The sequence below is a fragment of the Heteronotia binoei genome, chromosome 21 (assembly GCF_032191835.1).
Source record: "Heteronotia binoei isolate CCM8104 ecotype False Entrance Well chromosome 21, APGP_CSIRO_Hbin_v1, whole genome shotgun sequence".
NCBI classification, from domain to species: domain Eukaryota; kingdom Metazoa; phylum Chordata; class Lepidosauria; order Squamata; family Gekkonidae; genus Heteronotia; species Heteronotia binoei.
The window spans coordinates 119,152,930-119,171,523 of record NC_083243.1 but is presented as its reverse complement, the minus strand read 5'-3'; the positions used below and the strand labels follow the sequence as shown (position 1 = coordinate 119,171,523).

The 18,594-nt window shown below is 44.8% G+C and overlaps 1 protein-coding gene across 1 annotated transcript in view; it reads left to right on the top strand.

The window, feature by feature from the left end:
- The window catches only part of TPCN2 (two pore segment channel 2), a 65,705-nt gene that overhangs the window by 42,003 nt on the left and 5,108 nt on the right, over positions 1-18,594 (top strand). The window contains exons 18-24 of the mRNA XM_060261523.1: positions 4,991-5,090; positions 5,199-5,270; positions 8,576-8,649; positions 9,997-10,087; positions 10,212-10,294; positions 11,013-11,094; positions 12,327-12,412. Of these exons, the coding sequence (XP_060117506.1) occupies positions 4,991-5,090; positions 5,199-5,270; positions 8,576-8,649; positions 9,997-10,087; positions 10,212-10,294; positions 11,013-11,094; positions 12,327-12,412 (588 nt within the window). The remainder of the gene's footprint in view (positions 1-4,990; positions 5,091-5,198; positions 5,271-8,575; positions 8,650-9,996; positions 10,088-10,211; positions 10,295-11,012; positions 11,095-12,326; positions 12,413-18,594) is intronic.

Sequence of the window (18,594 nt, the reverse complement as noted above, 5' to 3'; positions counted from 1 at the left end):
ATTTTGCAGATAAAATCTTGACTCTCCACCAGGACCTCCCAGCCACGGTTGATACAGTATGTGAACTGGAAGCCCCTTGGCTGTCGGACGGTCCGATATTGGACCGCTTCAGTCGACTCACATTGGAGGATGTAGACAGGATCCTAGCTGCAGTGAAATCTTCCACCTGCCTCCTGGACCCCTGTCCATCCTGGCTTGTGAAGGCTTGCCAGGATGGTATTAGGGACTCTCTGGGCGATATTGTTAACCTTTCTCTGACAAGTGGGACATTCCCAGAGATACTAAAGGAGGCTGTAATTCGCCTGCTTTTGAAAAAACCTTCGCTGGACCCTAGTGTGCTAGCTAACTACTTCCCAGTTTCTAACTTGTCGTTCCTGGGAAGGGTAGTCGAGAAAGCGGTAGCGGAGCAGCTGCAGGTTTTCCTGGATGAACATCAGCCCTGGACCCATTCCAGTCTGGCTTCCGCCCGGGCCATGGGATGGAGACAGTACTAGTCGCCCTCACAGACTACCTAAGAAGGCACCTGGAACAAGGCGGGTCAGTGCTGCTGATTCTTCTTGACTTATCAGCAGCATTTGACATGATCAACTATGACCTATTGACCCACCACCTTGCCGTTGCCGGGGTCTGGGGGGTGGCCTTGGAGTGGTTTTCTTCCTTCCTCCAGGGACGGGGACAAAGGGTGATGCTTGGCGAGCAGACTTCCCTGTGGCACCCACTTATATGTAGAGTGCCGCAGGGAGTTATTCTCTTGCCTACATTATTTAACTTCTATATGCGCCCCTTGCCCAGATTCCCCAATGTTTTGGACTGGGTTGTCACCAGTATGCTGATGACACTCAGCTCTATCTGTTGATGGATGGCAGACTGTCTTCCGCCCCTGAGCAGCTGTTGGAGGCGTTAGGAGCCGTGGCTGGATGGCTACAGCAGAGTTGACTGAAGTTAAATCCAACTGATACAGAGGTCCTGTACCTAAATCGAGGGGGGAGGGTTTGTGCATCCAGCTCCCAGCCCTGGGCAGGGCCGCCTTGGTACCGGCCCAGCAGGTGAAGAGTCTGGGAGTGATTCTGGATGCCTCCCTTTCAATGGAGGTCCAGATCACAACAGCTGCGTGGTCTGCCTTCTTCCACCTACAGCAGATTAGGCAGCTAGCACCATACCTATCCTCCCAAGATTTGGCTACAGTGATCCATGCAATGATCACTTCCAGGCTGGATTACTGCAACTCGCTCTATGGTGGCTTGCCCCTGAAACTGATTCGGAAACTGCAGTGGGTGCAGAATGCAGCAGCTTGCCTGCTGACTGCATCACCTATTCGGGTGAGCATACGGCCGGCGCTCCGCAGCCTGCACTGGCTGCCTATAGAGTACCCGATCTGTTTTAAGATGTTAGTTTTGACTTTTAAAGCCTTATGCGGCCTGGGACCAACATACCTACGGGACTGTCTTTTTCCATATACGCCTCGGAGGTTGCTTTGTTTGGCCTCCCAGGATCTTCTGACAGTCCTCAGCCCAAGGGATGCCTGTCTTGCCTCCACCAGGGCCAGGACTTTTTCAGTCCTGGGCCCGACCTGGTGGAATCAGCTCCCAATGGAGATCCGTGCCCTACCTGGCCTACTGGCCTTTTGTAGGACCTGTAAAACGGAGCTGTTCAACCAAGTCTTTGAATGCGGCAGTGGGCATCCATCTATTAGATTGGTTGACCTCCCCCTATGCCCTTACGGCCCGCTGCATCACTGTATTGTGGAGCTATACCATCTTGCTTCATATCATCTTGCTGAACTAACTTACTGCACTGTTTTTTAATTATGATTTTAATGTGATTTTCATCTAAATTGTTGTGCTCTGCTCTGAGCCCCCCAAAAGGGGGAAGGGGCGGAATAGAAATAAACTACTACTACTACTACTACTACTACTACTACTACTACTACTAATAATAATAATAATAATAATATATTTCACAGTGGGGGAATCTCTTTGTAGAAAGTAACAGGTCTAGAAACTGACATGTTACAATACTCATAGCTTTTAGTAAGGAACTTTCTTGAAAAATCTCTTTTTAATTGATTTTTAGAAGACTTTGGATAAGTGGGCTGCAGAAATGTACTTCAAGAATTATAATGATCAGTTGTGTTTGGGCTGAACACAAGAACACATGAAGCTGCCTTATACCGAATCAGACCCTCAGTCCATCAAAGTCAGTATTGTCTACTCAGACTGGCAGCAGCTCTCCAGGGTCTCAAGCTGAGGTTTTTGATGCCCACTTGCCTGGACCCTTTTTACTTGGAGATGCCGGAGATTGAACCTGGGACCTTCTGCTTACCAAGTAGCTCTACCACTGAACCACCATTTCTTTCCAGTGCAGCAAACCCATGTTTCAGGAATTCACGCACAGGCCTGACTGTGGCTTTGGCGCTGTATGCAGCCCTGTTCTCTCACTATGTCTGCCCTGTCTGTCTTAAACAGCCTGTCCTTCTACACTGAGAATGGAGGGAGTATTTTACTTTCTCTAGCTTGCCTGAGAAACAGTGGCCCCTGGAACCCTCAAGGCCTACAAATTCATTGTGCATGAGCTTCCATGGGCTAGAGGTCACTTCACAGATACGCGAACACCACCAAATGGCAACACTTATGTATGTCTGTATTAAATTAGATTTCTAAACCACCCTCCCCTGTGGACCAGGGCTCGGGGGGGTATACAATGGTAAGAGCAGCACCAGTGAGATTTTACAGGAAACTCAGTGCTAGACTTGCAATTCTGTAATGCACAGAATGTGGCTAGGGAACAGCTATCTCGACTGCTGCTTATCCAGATCAGGAAATTTTGTGTATCTGGCCAGCCCAACTTCATCTTATCTCAGGAGCTAAGCAGAGTCAGCCCTGGTTAGTACTTGGATGGGAGACCACCAAGGAAGTTCAGGATTGCTACACAGAGGCAGGCAGTGGCAAACATCTGTCTGTTTCTTGCCTTGAAAACCCTCCAGGACAAGCACCTGGCAGCAGAGGCATTCCGATGGCTGTGCTGGTGGTTGGGGGGCCCCTTCTCCCCTCAGTCTGGGCAGGGAATGACGGACATGCTGCTAATCCACCATGATGCCTGTACCCCACCACAGCGTGTGGGCCACAACTGGCCCCATATGGGTTTCCCTCCCCAAAACTAGGGCTGGATCCTTCCAGCACATGCTCACATTCAGGTGTCATTGGAAGTGACACAGTGTTCTGCTTGCCAGTATGGATCGAACACAGTGCCGCCCCCTGGGTGCATCTTGTCAGATACAGGGCTTGGTCAGATCTGTGGACATGTGCTCATGGTCCAGTTACCAGAGCCATGGTGGCCTCTGGCATCCAGTGGGGTTGGTGAGGTCACTGCCATGGGGGCCACTTGCACCTGGGACTCTTAGGATTCTGTGGCTCTGGCCAGAAGGTGCCCCAGCCCTGTCAACCATTCTGTTTTTTACTTTGCTTAAGATCCCCTGAAAAGAGGACAGGACCACAGTGACTACAGAGCTAGGAATTTGTACCAAGTGGGACCAGTAAGCCATGCATGAGTTGCATCTCTGACTGGACGGTTGAGGTGTAACTTCTGAATCTCTGGCTGGACAGCTGATGTGTAACATCTAAATGTGTAACAGAGAAAGGGGGTTCATGGATGAGAGTGCATATCTGCACAGATGGACCAATGCTGGCCCTATGCATCTACCCCATGATGGGTGGATGCTCCTAGCTCTGTGGGCATTGGGCACTGGGATGCTAGTGCATTTTTAGAACCTGGTTCCTAGCAAGCAGTGACAACATGTTCCATGATGGTTGCTGCACTGCTGGAGGGCCATCTGAAAGAACAACATGCATATTGTTGTATACGTGTTGTTGTATGCTGAAACTTGAAGTAGGTTCATCATGTAACCTGAAGATGATTGAAAGTCTCAGCACAGAATGTGTTGCTGTTACATAAAGCAATCTGGTCTCATGTTTCCTTTTTCAAATATAATATCTGTGATACTGGCATAGACATCTGAGATGGACTGCATTTTTAAAAGCTTAAAAGTGCTGTATAAACAGATAAAGGACTGTGAAGGCTGCTCCAAGAGATCTGATTGGTTAACATCAGCTGAGCAGAGATTGACTTTAGAGCTGAATGCTGAGAAGAAGAATTCATTCAGAATTCAGCCTTGACTGCAAGCAGTTTAACACAGACAGGAGAACTGGGGAAAGTTAGCAAGGAAGTTTGGAAAGTAGGCCCATTTTGGCTAAAGGGGATAGAACTTCTAGTGAGAGGAGTATTTCCTTACCCAGTCAAACAGGGAGTTAGCTGTGAGGAGTGAAGAGACACCTGGCCTGGTGTGGTTAGAAACCGCCTTTAGAGACTTTAAGTCAATTAAAAACTCAAGATGAGTTCCAGTGTTTCAAGAGAAGGGGTTTGGGTACCGGAAGGAGTGCACCAGCTTTCTGGAAGCCAAAAGAATCAGAGAATACTCCAAGAAAGTATACTGAAGTGTTTGGGGAAAACACTGGAACAAAAGCCTCTCAACATAAAGATTTAAATCACTGTGAAAAGTTTAAAAAACTCTCATTATCTTGAAACATAAGAACTAAAATCTGCCGTGTACTGGTTTCACCTTAGCAATTTCTACCCCTGATTTCACTTGACTTTCCCCCTCTGTTAAATAAAATATTTAGTTAATTTAGAATTTCAAAACACTTCAAATGCTATTTAAATTAAGTTAAAGCAGGTTCCTGATCCTTCCATCAGGTTCCTGGCTGAGCCAACGGTCAAAATATCATACTGTGACAGGGTGGGACAGCCAGAGTTCTTCAGCAAAAAAGAAAACACATTACTAGAGTGGTTCAGTCAGTAAAGGGAAAGAGAAATGGAGGGAAAATCTTACCTCTGAGGGAGGGAAGTGGACGGGACTGTTATAACACCTTTCTCAACCAAGGTTATGGCCTTTGGTAGCTAGAATTTGCTACATTAGTCATGTGTTTTTTCTTAGGAAACCCGAAATGCAGGGCTTGTGGTCTCTGTGGGACATGGTGCGTCTGGCAAACATGCTGATTGTGTTCAGATTTCTGCGAATCATTGCCAACATGGAGGTACATTGGATCTTTTGGGAAGTGTAATATTTCTGTCCTTCTCCCTTTTAAAAATATTGCTTCATGTGTTTCAGAAAAAAGTCTTTATGTTTCTTTCTCTTTTTCCAGTTTATGTCTGTAGTTGCTAGTACACTGATAGATCTGGTGAAAAATTTAAGAGCTTTTGCTGGGATCTTAGTGGTAAGTGGAAACGAAGTAAGATGCATATCTTTTACATTCCATTTTACATAAAGTAGGATATTTGTGAATGGAGTATGTAGAAATTAGTAATCTTAGTGGAATTTGTAACAGCTGATCAGTTTTAGTTAATTGGCTAAATCCCTGATAGTGCCTTCTGATCTGTTCTCAGTACTGGCTTGGATCCCAGGAAGGATTTCTGCAGAAAGAAGGGGTTTCTGTCTGTAGAGTGTGACTTCCTTGCCTCCCCCCCCCCCCCGCACAGCTCATATGCTTCCCTAATTAGTGCTTGTGGGGGACAAAAGGCCTCCAGAAACAGTATGAGAAGAGAGCTGAAGGTCTGCGGGGGAGGGGGGGAGGTCAATAAAAATATCTTCTCTTCTGTCTGCAGAAATCCTCCCTGAGATCTGACTCATTAGCATAGTCCTTAAGACCAATAATAGTGTTCCCTTGGCGCAGAGTGGTAAAGCAGCAGTACTGCAGTACTGTGGTCTGAACTCTCTGCTCAGGACCTCAGTTTGATTCCAGTGGAAGCTGGATTCAGGTGGCTGGCCCAAGGTTGACTCAGCCTTCCATCCTTCCGAGGTCAGTAAAATGAGTACCCAGCTTGCTGTGGGGGAAAGTGTAAAAGACTGGGGAAGGCAATGGCAAACCACCCCGTAAAAAGTCTGCCATGAAAACGTTGGGAAAGCAATGTCACCCCAGAGTAGGAAACAACTGGTGCTTGCACAGGGGACCTTTCTTTTCCTTTTTTCCTAAGACCAATAATAGGTAACTATTTGTATGAAACAAATTGGTATGAAATGAGTTATAGTTCAGTGGCATCTGTAGAACTAACAGTTTTATTCAAGGTATGAGCTTTCATGTGCACACACATTTCTTCAAGTACAATTAAGGGGAAGAAAACCATTAAAACTTGCTGAATGGTTTTCTTCCATTTTATTATATCTGAAGAAGTGTACATGCACATGAAAGCTCATACTTTGAATAAAACTTTGGCTTTATTCAAAGTACGTTTTTATACCCCACTGTTCTCTACCTTAAGAAGTCTCAAAGTGACTTACAATTGCCTTTCCCTTTCTGCCCCCACAGCAGACACGCTGTGAGCAACACTCCTAAACTGTGGAGTCTTGTGAGCAAAAATTCTACTTTGTGAGCTACTGGCATTAAAGTTGTGAGCTGTTGCATAAATTAGTTTGCTCTGGGGCCATTTTTCGAGAGCTAAGACAAAAATGTGTGAGCTGGAGGCTAAAAAGCTGTGAGCTAGCTCATGCTAACTCAATTTAGAGGGAACACTGCCTGGAATAGTCCATCAAATTGCACTTGACTTACAGCAATGCGTCATGGGTTTTCAAGGCAAGAGACAGAGGTGGCTTGCCATTGCTATAGCAACCCTGGTCTTCCTTGGTAGTCCTCATCCAAGACTGACCAAGCTTCTAAGCTCTGATAAGTTTAGGCTAACCTGGGCTGTTCAGTCTGCTAAAAATAAATAATAAGTAAACAATTTTGAGTTCTCATACAGAGTGACACTCCACCTCTAGGTGGGTTTAGGAATTGCAAGGTGAAGATAATCCAGTTTGATAACAGTTGTCTCTAAATTGCACTATGGTAGCTGTAGTGGATTGCTGCAGCCAAAATACCAGAGTCTTCTGGCACCTTAAAGGTGAAAGCATTTGTTTTGGCATAAGTTTCTGAGTAACAATATAGACGTTATGAAAAAGTGGGCTCTGGCTCATAAATGTTTATATCACAATAATTTTATTTGACTTTTAAAAAGGTAAAGGTGGTCCCCTGTGCAAGCACCAGTCGTTTTTGACTCTGGGGTGACGTTGCTTTTACAACATTTTCACGGCAGACTTTTTACGGGGTGGTTTGCCATTGCCTTCCCCAGTCATCTACACTTCCCTCGCCCCCAGCAAGCTGGGTACTCATTTGACCGACCTCGGAAGGATGCCATACACTGACTCAGAGTTCTTCATGGGAACTCAATTCAGAAGTATTGCAAGGATCCATTTTGGATCAGGACTATGGCACAGGAGGTGGAGTGGCCCCTGCCTTCACACTAGGCCATTTTCCTTGATCCTAAATAATGTTTGCCCTGTTGGGAGACTCTTATTTTGACTGTGAGGTTCCCTACTTATCTCCACTTAGCATCCCACAATCCTCTGTGTATTACACTGGTTATCTGATCATTTTTGAATTTTTTGTTCAGTATGTGATTGCACAGTGACACTTAAAACATATGGCTTTCCATTGCTCTCTGAATGACAAGTTTTTCCTTCTCTACTTTGGAGGTTAAGGAACTTTTGGCTTCATTTTTTTTTTTTTTGCGAAGGACAGAATTGAACTGTCCCTTTCTGGCCTTCATGAACACCCTTATCTTGTTGAAATTTGCCCTTTTTGACTTTTAAAATAAAATCAGTGTGATGCTGAACATCAGGGCACTGACAACCGTAATGTGATATCTGGCTGTTTGGAAGAGTGTGTTCTGCATGAGCACAAACTGTGCAGATGTGTTCTTGTATGTTTATTAAGGAATTAGTTGTTTTAGAACTCTGTTAGTCCCAAAATAAAAACCTCTGGTTTCAACTGAATATTAGTCTTTAGAATCTTCTGGATTAATCAATGTATTTGTCTTGAATTTTTTTAAAACTTTGTTACATGTCCACCATAAATGATAGAATGTCCCTTCATTTTGTTCACATTTCCAACATACAGTCGAAATATTTATATACATTTTTGCTGCTTTTTTAATTCACCTACAAAAACAAAACAAAAAGAACTTTGGGCAACAGTCCTAAAACCATTTAGTCAAGAACCACTTCTGATATTCAGGAAGAGCATTGGATAGCATCCTGGAACTATGTCACCTTGAAATGTGCATGGGGAGAGTACTCCATGAAGATCCTGCCATGTGTGCTTGCTAAAAGAGTTGAATGATCTTGAAGTTGTGTGTTTACTTCAGGAAGACTACTATCTTAAGGTTTTGCTACCTTCTCTGCTTTTTCAGACAAATTAAAATATGAAAGTTAACAAATATTAGTATGTTCTGCAAAACCATAGGCTTGAAAATATCATAGAATCATAGAGTTGGAAGGGACCTCCAGGGTCATCCCCCTGCACAATGCAGGAAACCCACAAATACCTACCCCTAATTCACAGGATCTTCATCGCTTTCAGATGGCCATCTAGCCTCTGTTTAAAAACCTCCAAGGAAGGAGAGATATAATACTATGTTTTTACCAGTTACCTTACAATATGCTAAATTTGCAGCAGAATGGAACTGATGCTGATGTATTCTCCACCAGGTGATTTTCTATATATTTGCATTACTTGGGACAGCGCTCTTTAGGGGGGCTGTTGTTCCTGTGGGCAATATCAGGTAAGATGGTTGTTTAAATATCTGTACCATGCAGTCAATCTTATTTGATCTTGGAATAACAGTAGAAGCCATAATGTTTCTGTGTTTTGTATTGTTCCTAGCACAGTGATTCTCTGGGGATATTAAATAGCTGTTTTAGGCCTCCTGGTTTTTGACACTCACCCGCTACTAACTATATCTGTAGAAAAGAGTAAAAGCCAGTAGAACCTTAAAGACTAACAAAATTTGTGGTAGGGTATGAGCTTCCATGAGTCACTGCTCACCTCTTCAGCTATATCTGTGTGTCTGTCCCACTGAAGTGTTAAATTGTATAGTTGAATAGGGCCTTATTGGATCACTGAGTATAATCCCCTGTACTGAAGTAAGATATCCTGTTGCAGGAACTATCTCCAGCAGTTGTCTGCTCAACTGTTTCTTGAAAAGTTTCTGAGGAAGATATTTAGCAGCCTCTAAAGCCAACTTGATCCATTGACAGATAGATCTTGTGGTTACTGACAGGGCTTTTTTTTTTGAGCAGGAATGCAGTTCTGGCTGGCTTGGCATCAGGGGGTGTGGCCTTATATGGAAATGATTTCCTGCTGGGCTTTTCCTACAAAAACCTGTGTGAAATAATGGTGACATCAGGGTGTGTGGCCTAATATGCAAATGAGTTCCTGCGGGGGTTTTTTTCTACCAAAAAACCCCTGGTTACTGATGCTTGGGCCTACCTAAAAGCAATGCTGCCTAATCCTCCATTTGTGAGCATTTGTTCTGGTGACTGTGTGGTAAATAAAAATAATTTAGCATACACCTAGGAGGTGCTGTCTTTGATTACAATTTCATCAAACCTTAGCCCTGGCATAGAAGTTGCAATTAAGGACACTTTCACACATGCTGAATAATGCACTTTCAGTCTACTTCCAATGCACTTTACAATGGGATTTTACTTCATGAAATAGCAAAATTCATGTGCTAACATTTACTAAAGTGCATTGAAAGTGCATTATTCAGAATGTGCAAGAGTACTGTGTTACCAGGCTTTCAGACTCCTTGTGAATTCTTTATTTATGAAATGTCAGATAGTTACTATGCTCAGAGGGAGCAGATAAAGCTGCCTTCTACTCAGCTAGGTCTGTCAGGGTCAGCTTCATATATTTGGACTGGCAGCAACTTTCCAGGGTCTCTGGCAGAAGTCTACCATCTCAGGTAATACCTGATACTTTTTGATGGTGATGCCAAGGATTAACACTGGGACTTTTTGCATGCAAAGCAGATGTTCTGCCCCTGAGCTATGTCCTGCCCCAGAGCTTCATTGTATCTATGCAATGCAATATTGAAGGTAATGTTTAAATAACATTCCTTTTGCAGTGCTGTGAACATGACATCTGGTAACACCACCTTCCAATGTGGCACTTTTGAACAACTGGAGTATTGGCCAAACAACTTTGATGATTTTGCTGTGAGTGTGCTCATTTTGGTCTCTGTATCTGTTATCCGTTTGCTTGCCCCTGCTCTCCACATTTTTATTTTTTCTAAAAATCATGATATAAAATAATATTCAGTATTAATTCTTTTTGTTTTAGGCAGCAGTGGTGACTCTGTGGGATGTGATGATTGTGAATAACTGGCACATTTTCTTGGATGCATATTCCAGATTTACATCTCCGTAAGTAAATCTGCATTTGGCAGACATTCCCATATCCATAGAACATAGAAGGGGAGGGACGGTGGCTCAGTGGTAGAGCATCTGCTTGGGAAGCAGAAGGTCCCAGGTTCAATCCCCGGCATCTCCAAAAAAGGGTCCAGGCAAATAGGTGTGAAAAACCTCCGCTTGAGACCCTGGAGAGCTGCTGCCAGTCTGAGAAGACAGTACTGACTTTGATGGACCCAGGGTCTGATTCAGTAGAAGGCAGCTTCATATGTTCATATGTTCATTTTCAACCTGGAATTCTCAATTATTCTGAGAGTAGGTTTCTCAGATAAAGAAGATACCTACAGTTTATGTTAGGAAACTGGATGAGCCAATTTTGCCAAAATGTGGAGACTGTGAAGGCCATGAAGCTGGTTCATAAGTTGCATATCAGACCTGAATATTTGAGTTGTCCATTCACACTTTCAATGTAAATGTCAGAGAAGGGAAGTCGGGGGAGATCTGCATTTCAACTTTCAAGCACAGAGAATTCTGGGATCAATATGTGCTGTGTTATAGAATTGGAAAAGAAGTGTTCTGTGGGTTTACTTCTTTGAAGTTATGGTATCCTTTGCATTTAGGCAACTTGTATGCCTTTCATAGGATCAGGGTACATTAACCTGGAATCTTAATCATGAGTTTTAGGCACAGCTTGATTTTCTTTTCTTTTTTTCATAATTGCTTCTCTTTGCAGATGGTCAAAATTGTACTTCATTGCCTGGTGGCTAATCTCCTCTGTTCTCTGGGTCAATCTGTTCATTGCATTACTCCTGGAGGTAAAGCTTCGGTCACCATTAGATGCAATGGATTTCATTCACATAATAGAATTCATGTAACCCTCTAAATGAATAAATGGAATAGGCAAGAGGCCTTTGTTGTACACTCTGTTGTTAGGCTTCTCTGACTCTTAATTTTCACTTTTAAAAAAGCTGCTAGGGCTTAGAGTTGCAGAGAAAGGATGAAAGGATTAGAATGGAATAAACAAATAAATTTTTAGATCAGGAGTATGTACCAGTGAATCCTCTGTGTTGTTTTTCTAGCAAGAGTTTCTCATACTGTATTTAGGGTCTTTCCAAAGGTTCATTCCATTTTTGGAATAGTTTGTCCCTTAAAAAACAGTGTAGAACAAGATCTCATGTAGATATCTGACCACATACACTGGAACCTTCTGGATTTTGTTTTCTGACTATAGTTCAAAAAGCATTGGAAGACCATATTTTTGAATGGATTATTTAGAGAGGACTGTGGTCTGCATGGGGAAGGCAGTATCATAAAGTTTCTTAAGTGCATGGAAAGCTACACCTGTTGCTCCATGAATAATGTGAGCAGAGCTGGTAGTGGATGGGCTGGGCTTGCACAGTGGTTCTCAAATAGGAGTATCTTTGGCTACTGATAAGGTTGCATTTTTATGTGTGACAGCCACAGCATTGTCAGAGCTCATGCAAATGATGCCGTAGTGGGTGCATATCTCTGTCGTTTTGAGATTGTTCTGTTACTCAGGTACAGACTAAAACTAGGTTTCTCCTACATATCACAAACACCACTGAAATTTCTCTGAGTGGTTGACTACAGCAAGGAAGAATTGACCTTTCATTCGTGTAAAGCCTGCACTTTCCCCATGCTAGTACAGTTATTGGCTGTTGGCTCTGCCTTGCAAGTGATCCTTCAGATGAGCCTCAGGAGTCACTGCCTTGCCTGATCCACCTTATGTTGTGGGACTTGCTCAGTTCAAATGGTCTTTTGGGTGGTTCTCTTGCACAGTAAAACTACTTGTTATGAGCAGTGTCATCAGATGTGAAACTTCCTGCAGTAGCGTCAATTAAATCTAGAAGAGTGATGTTCCCAGCATTCCCAGTTTATGGAAGCTGCTGCTGGAACTTTCCATGAGTAGCTTTATCAAATAGAGATGTCACTCACACATTAGTCTACCTACCCGGGATGTATTTTGGGCAAGTAAGTTAGCAGGAGACTGCCTGATAACTTTTATTCTATTCTTTCTCAATTATAGAACTTTATTCACAAGTGGGATCGTCGCAACAATCATCCATCTCTCTCAAAATTTGAATACCAAATGACAGTGGAACTCCTCTTTAGGTGAGATAGCTATCTAGGACTAAAGACATTGTGGGGGAGGGGCAGGATGTGTGTTTAATTTCATTACTGAGTAAATTCCTCAAAGGCTGGGGGAATGGTTCTGCCCTCAAGATGCAGAGTAAATAGAGGCTGGGGATTTTTTTACACAATTGAATATTGGCTGCACTTTGAGTTCAGTGAATGTTACTCCTAGTTGTATAGTGATGAAGCCATCTTTTTTTTGTTACGTTGCCAGATTAGATCCTATGTCAAGTTCTACTGCAGAAGTAGTTTTGCTACCTTTTTTCTTGGCAGGGTTCCTAAGTCAAAGATTCAAGGAGTAGATCTTAAACTAGAAGATCAAAACTTCCCAAATTAAACTGGAAGATCAGAACTTCCCCAATGAAAACAGCAGGGCTTTTTTCGGGAAAAAGAGGTGCCAGAACTCTCAAGAGTGAAATGAATAGTTCCATTCAACATTTTTTGAGAATTTTGTTCTGTTGTGTTCCCCCAGAAAAAAGCCCTGGAAAACAGTATTAAAGATATTGAACAGTCAGCTTTGTAAGTTAACAACTCATCCCTCAGATTTTAAACAGAGGATAAAGTGACCTTTTGAAATGTAGCACATTCATTGTTTATACACTTTGCAAGGAAGTGTGGGATAGTTATAGTACACTTTCTTAGCATGAAGTACATACATTTTTGAACAAACAAATTTAGTGTGCACCATTGTTGTTGTGGTTAATATTATTCATTCATTTATTTTACAAAATGTGTACTGGGCATTCCTGCCTTCATCAGGGTCACTCAGACGGCTAACAGATTGAAACAGATTATAACAGATTATTATATTTATTGGGTCTGAATTTATATGAATATTATTGGCAAATTAAATTGAAGATGTTTAATAGGGTGGGACTTATAATTAATTATTGCCATTAGATTTAAATTATTTATTTGTCCAATTAATATATAAGAGAAATTGAGGGTTGGGTTTTATTGAGTTGATCTGACTGTTGGGACCTAGTAGGGCGGAGTGGGTTGGAGAGTATTAGTGATTGCTGTGCATCGGTGGCGGTTAAGACAGTGGCTACTACCAGTGGGGAATGGCTGGTCTAGGGATTCAAGTGCTCCTGGGGAGGGGGAGGTATGGCGGTGGGAGCAGATAATACAAGGGAGGGAGACCGAGACAAGTTAGTGCTCATTCACCCTCCAATCTGCGTCCCATCCCAACAGTGACAGGTAGTAGGGTCAGGCTGAAAAACTTGCCTCTGTCATTGGTGTTATGCAATGCCAGGTCCATTAATAATAAGACCTCAGTCGTTCGAGAGTTTTTACTCGAACAGGACATGGACCTGGCATGCGTGACCGAAACCTGGGTACGAGAGGGAGACACAGTGGCCCTCTCACAAACAGCTCCCCCAGGTTATTCGGTCTTTCACCAATCGCGGACCAGCGGGTGGTGGGGGGGGGAGGAGTGGCATTATTTATACGAGAGGCTTACTCCTTTAGGGCACTCCCGGCCCCAAGGATCGAGGGTATTTAATGTGCCGGTTTGGCGTGGGAGGCTGGAGAGGGGTTGGCGGTCTGGCTGGTATACCATACACCTAACGCACCAGCCAGCGCCTTACCGTCCCTACTCAAGGCGGTGACAGGCTGGGCGTTGGAGCACCCAAGGTTGATAATCCTGGGTGACTTCAACGTCCATGCTGATGACCCGGCCTCTAGTCAGGCGGCGGACCTAGTGTCATCCATGGCGACACTAGGACTTTCTCAATTTGTTACAGCTCCCACTCACCAGGCTGGGCACATGTTAGACTTGATCTTTGCGGCCGGGGTTATGGTGGACGATATAGCCACTGAAGTGGTGCCATGGTCAGACCACCTTGCTCTTAAGGCTCGTGTAGATACGCCACCCCAAACCTGTTTAGGCGACGAGCCTTGCCCGCGGAGCCAGATGGACCCGGAATGGTTCCAAACGGCTCTGCGGGATCCCTGGCCCTCTGGCGATCCCCTTGATGGCCTGGTTGAGACCTGGAATAGCCGGCTCTCTAGGGCCATTGATGAGATCGCACCTCGATGCCCTCTACGACCTCGGATTAGGCTGGCTCCGTGGTACACCCCAGAGTTATGCCAGCTGAAACAAGGTCTTAGACAGCTGGAGAGGCAATGGCGGCGTACTCGTGACGAAGTGGCTAGAACATCTTATAGGGAGTTTATGAGGTTCTATGAGATGGCAGTCAAGGCCACAAAGAAAATATACTTTGCGGCTAAGATTGCGTCTGCAAATTTGCGCCCGGCACAATTATTTAGGATAATTCGGAACTTTACCACATTGCCACAAGGCAAACCAAATGTTAAGGAATTGGAGATAGGTTGTGAGGCTTTTGTGAAATTTTTTGCAGACAAGGTCCAGTCGCTCCGCCACGACTGCCCTGCCATATTAGATACAGTAAGTGAACTCAAGGCCCCATGCGTGTCTTCTGGTTTGATCCTGGACCACTTCGACCCGCTCAGCTTGGAGGAAGTTGACAGAATGCACGCCCAACTACTTGTGATCTGGACCCATGCCCCTCCTGGCTAATTAAGGCCTGCCGGGAGGAGCTAAGATGTCCTATACGGGACATCATAAATAGATCTCTTTCGGAGGGCTCTTTTCCAACGCCTTTTCCGCCCTCTCTTGAAAAAGGCTACATCTGATCCGGCTGAATTGGCTCACTATCGGCCGGTCTCAAATTTGCCCTTTTTGGGCAAAATCATTGAGAGGGCTGTGGCGTTGCCATTACAGGGCTTCTTGGATGACACTTCCACCTTAGATCTTATACCAGTCTGGCTTCCGCCCGGGCCATGGGATGGAGACAGTGTTGGTCGCCCTCATGGATGACCTCCGGCGACATCTGGATCGAGGCGGCTCGGCAGTATTGCTGTTGTTAGACTTATCGGCTGTGTTCGATATGGTCGACCATCGGCTGCTGACCCGCTGCCTCGTTGACGCAGGAATCCGGGGGCTAGCCTTACGGTGGCTTTCCTCCTTCCTTGAGGGTCGGGGACAAAGGGTGGTGATTGGAGGAGAGCTGTCCCAGAGGCGCTTACTTAATTGTGGGGTGCCTCAGGGGCAGTTCTCTCTCCGATGTTGTTTAACATCTTTATGCGTCCCCTTGCCCAGATTGTCCGAAGGTACGGACTGGGCTGTCACCAGTATGCTGATGATACCCAGCTCTATCTATTGATGGGCGGCCGGACTGGCGACAACCCTGTGAATCTGGACCGGGCGCTGCAAGCCGTGGCAGGGTGGATCAAGTTGAGTGGGCTGAAGTTGAATCCAACGAAGACAGAGGTTCTTTGCATGGGTCACAGCGGGCCAGGGGAGGAGATCTCCCTACCAGCCTTTGAGGGTGCGTCGCTGATACCAGTGCGCAGGGTCAAGAACTTGGGAGTGCTACTGGAGCCTTCCTTGACAATGGAGGCACAGATAGCAGCCACTGCTAAAGCCGCCTTTTTCCATCTTAGGAGGGCGAAGCAGCTGGCCCCCTTCCTGGAACACGGCGACCTAGCAACAGTGATCCATGCAATGGTCACCTCGAGGTTGGACTACTGTAATGCCCTCTACATGGGGCTGCCCCTGTACCGAACTCGGAAACTGCAGGTAGTGCAGAATGCGGTGGCCAGGCTGTTAGTGGGACTACCTCGGTGGGAACACATACAGCCTAGGTGGCTACACTGGCTGCCAGTTGTGTTCTGAGTTCGTTACAAGGTGCTGGTTATTACCTTTAAAGCCCTATATGGCCAAGGACCTGCCTACCTTAGGGACCGCCTCTCTCCATATATCCCCCAGAGAGCACTGAGATCTAGCTCTCAAAATCTCCTAAAAATCCCTGGACCAAGGGAGGCCAAACTGAAAACAACGCGAGAGCAGGCCTTCTCAATAATGGCTTCCCATTGGTGGAATCACCTCCAGCGGAGGTTCGAGCCCTGCGGGACTATAATCAGTTCCGCAGGGCCTGTAAAACTGTCCTTTTTCAAATGGCCTACAAGATGGAATCCTGAAGTGACACCTAGCCATCTGATATATACTGTGTTGTACTATAGCACCTTTAACTGTTGTGGTTTTAATTAATTTATTTAAATGTATTTTATTGTATAATGTATTTATCATAATCATGGCACATTCCATGTCTGTGAGCCACCCTGAGCCTGCCTTGGCGGGGAGGGCAGGATATAAATAAAAGTTTATTGTTATTATTATTATTATATAATAAAAATACATCTTAGAAATCAGTATAACTGGGGAAAATCAGTGGAACAATTAAAACCAAATTAAAATACACATACAGTTCTATAAAATACACATACATTAAAATGCTAAACATAGGGCAGGAAGGAGTGATTACTAATGTGAGAAAGAATTGAGTGTTGTTTACATAGTAGTGACAACCCAGGCCAAATCTCTAGATGCAATCACCCAGAGTTTCATATAGATGTTGAAAAGCATAGGAGACAAGATGGAGTTTTGCAGCATCCCACAGGCCAGAGGCCAAGGAACTGAGCACTAGTCCCTCAGCATCACCTTTTAAAATCTACCCCCCAGAAAGAATGAGGACCATTTCAGATCACTGCCTCCTAGTCCTAGCCTGGAGAGATGGTCCAGAAAGATACCATGATCGATGGTACCAAAAGCTGCTGTAGGTCCAGGATATCAGAGTCACACTCCCTCTGTCCATCTCCCAACACAGATAACCCATCATAGCAATCACAGCCGTTTTAATCCGACAACCCATCTACATTGGCTCACAGTTTATTTCCAGGCACAATTCAAGGTGTTGGTGCTAACCTTTAAAGCATATAGTTTGGGACCAACATACCTCAAGGACCACCTACTCTATTATGAACCTAATCAACCACTATGGTAATCTTCAGAGGTCCTGGTTTGGGTGCCCCTGCCTTCTGAGATTAGGTGGTTGGCAACCCAAGAGATGGCCCTCACAGTAGTGGCACCAAAACTCTGAAACTTTATCCCTTTCTGTTGCCATCTTCTGCTAGCATGTTAAGACTTCTTTTGTTTCATTTGGCATTTCCTGAGTGATTCCTTCTTCCCATCTATTGTTTTTAATTGTAGTTATTATTGTATATGAATTTTAGCTCCGTTTTTAATAGTTTTAATGATGAGGGTTCGGGTTGGTTTTAGTTGTTCTATTTATTGCTTTATTTAATATCAGCACCATATTGTTTTAATTGTTTTAACTATCTTGTTTGTTTGTTTATTTATTTAAGTAAATTTCTATTCCGCCCATTCCCCGTAGGGCACAGAGCAGAGTACAACATATGATAAAACAATAAAATACAATAAAAACATTTTATAAACACTCAGATTACCATGACATCACATATTGCCCAGCCTAGCCATCTCACATCATGATATCTCATAGGGATAGCAGTTTATTCCATTTCCTAGCGCAGATGACAGTGCTGGCCGGGGAGGCCAGCCAGATCAAGAATAGACGCCCGCAGCCTCAGCTAAAAGCCTGGCAGAACAGCTCCGTTTTACAGGCCCTATGGAAGGCTAATAAGCCAGGTAGGGCCCAGATCTCAACAGGAAGCTGATTCCACCAGGTTGGGGCCCGGACTGAAAAAGCCCTGGCCCTAGTTGAGGCAAGGCAGGCATCTCTTGGGCTGGGGGTTGCCAGCAGATGTTGGGAGGTGGAATGTAACGACCTCCTGGGCATAAATGGAAAGAGACGGTCCCGCAGGTATGTTGGTCCCAGGCGACGTAGGGCTTTAAATGTTAGCACTAGAATCTTGAAACGGATCTGGAACTCGATGGGCAGCCAGTGCAGACTGTGGAGCGCTGGCCAAATGCCCACCCGTAAAGGTGGTGCAGTCAACAGGTGAGCCGCTGCATTCTGCACCCCGCTGCAGTTTTCAGATCAGTCTCAAGGGTAAGCCAGCATAGAGTGAGTTACAGTAGTCTAGTCTGGAAATGACCATTGCATGGATCACTGTAGCCAGGTCCTGGGGGGGATAGATATAGTGCAAGCTGCCTGATCTGCTGAAGATAACAAAAGGCAGACCTGGCAACCATCGTGATCAGGGCCTCCATGGAAAGGGAGGCATCCAAGGTCACTCCCAAGCTCCTCACCTTTTGTGCTGGCACCAATGTGGCACCATCCAAAGCTGGGAGCTCGATGCCCATATCCACCCCACCC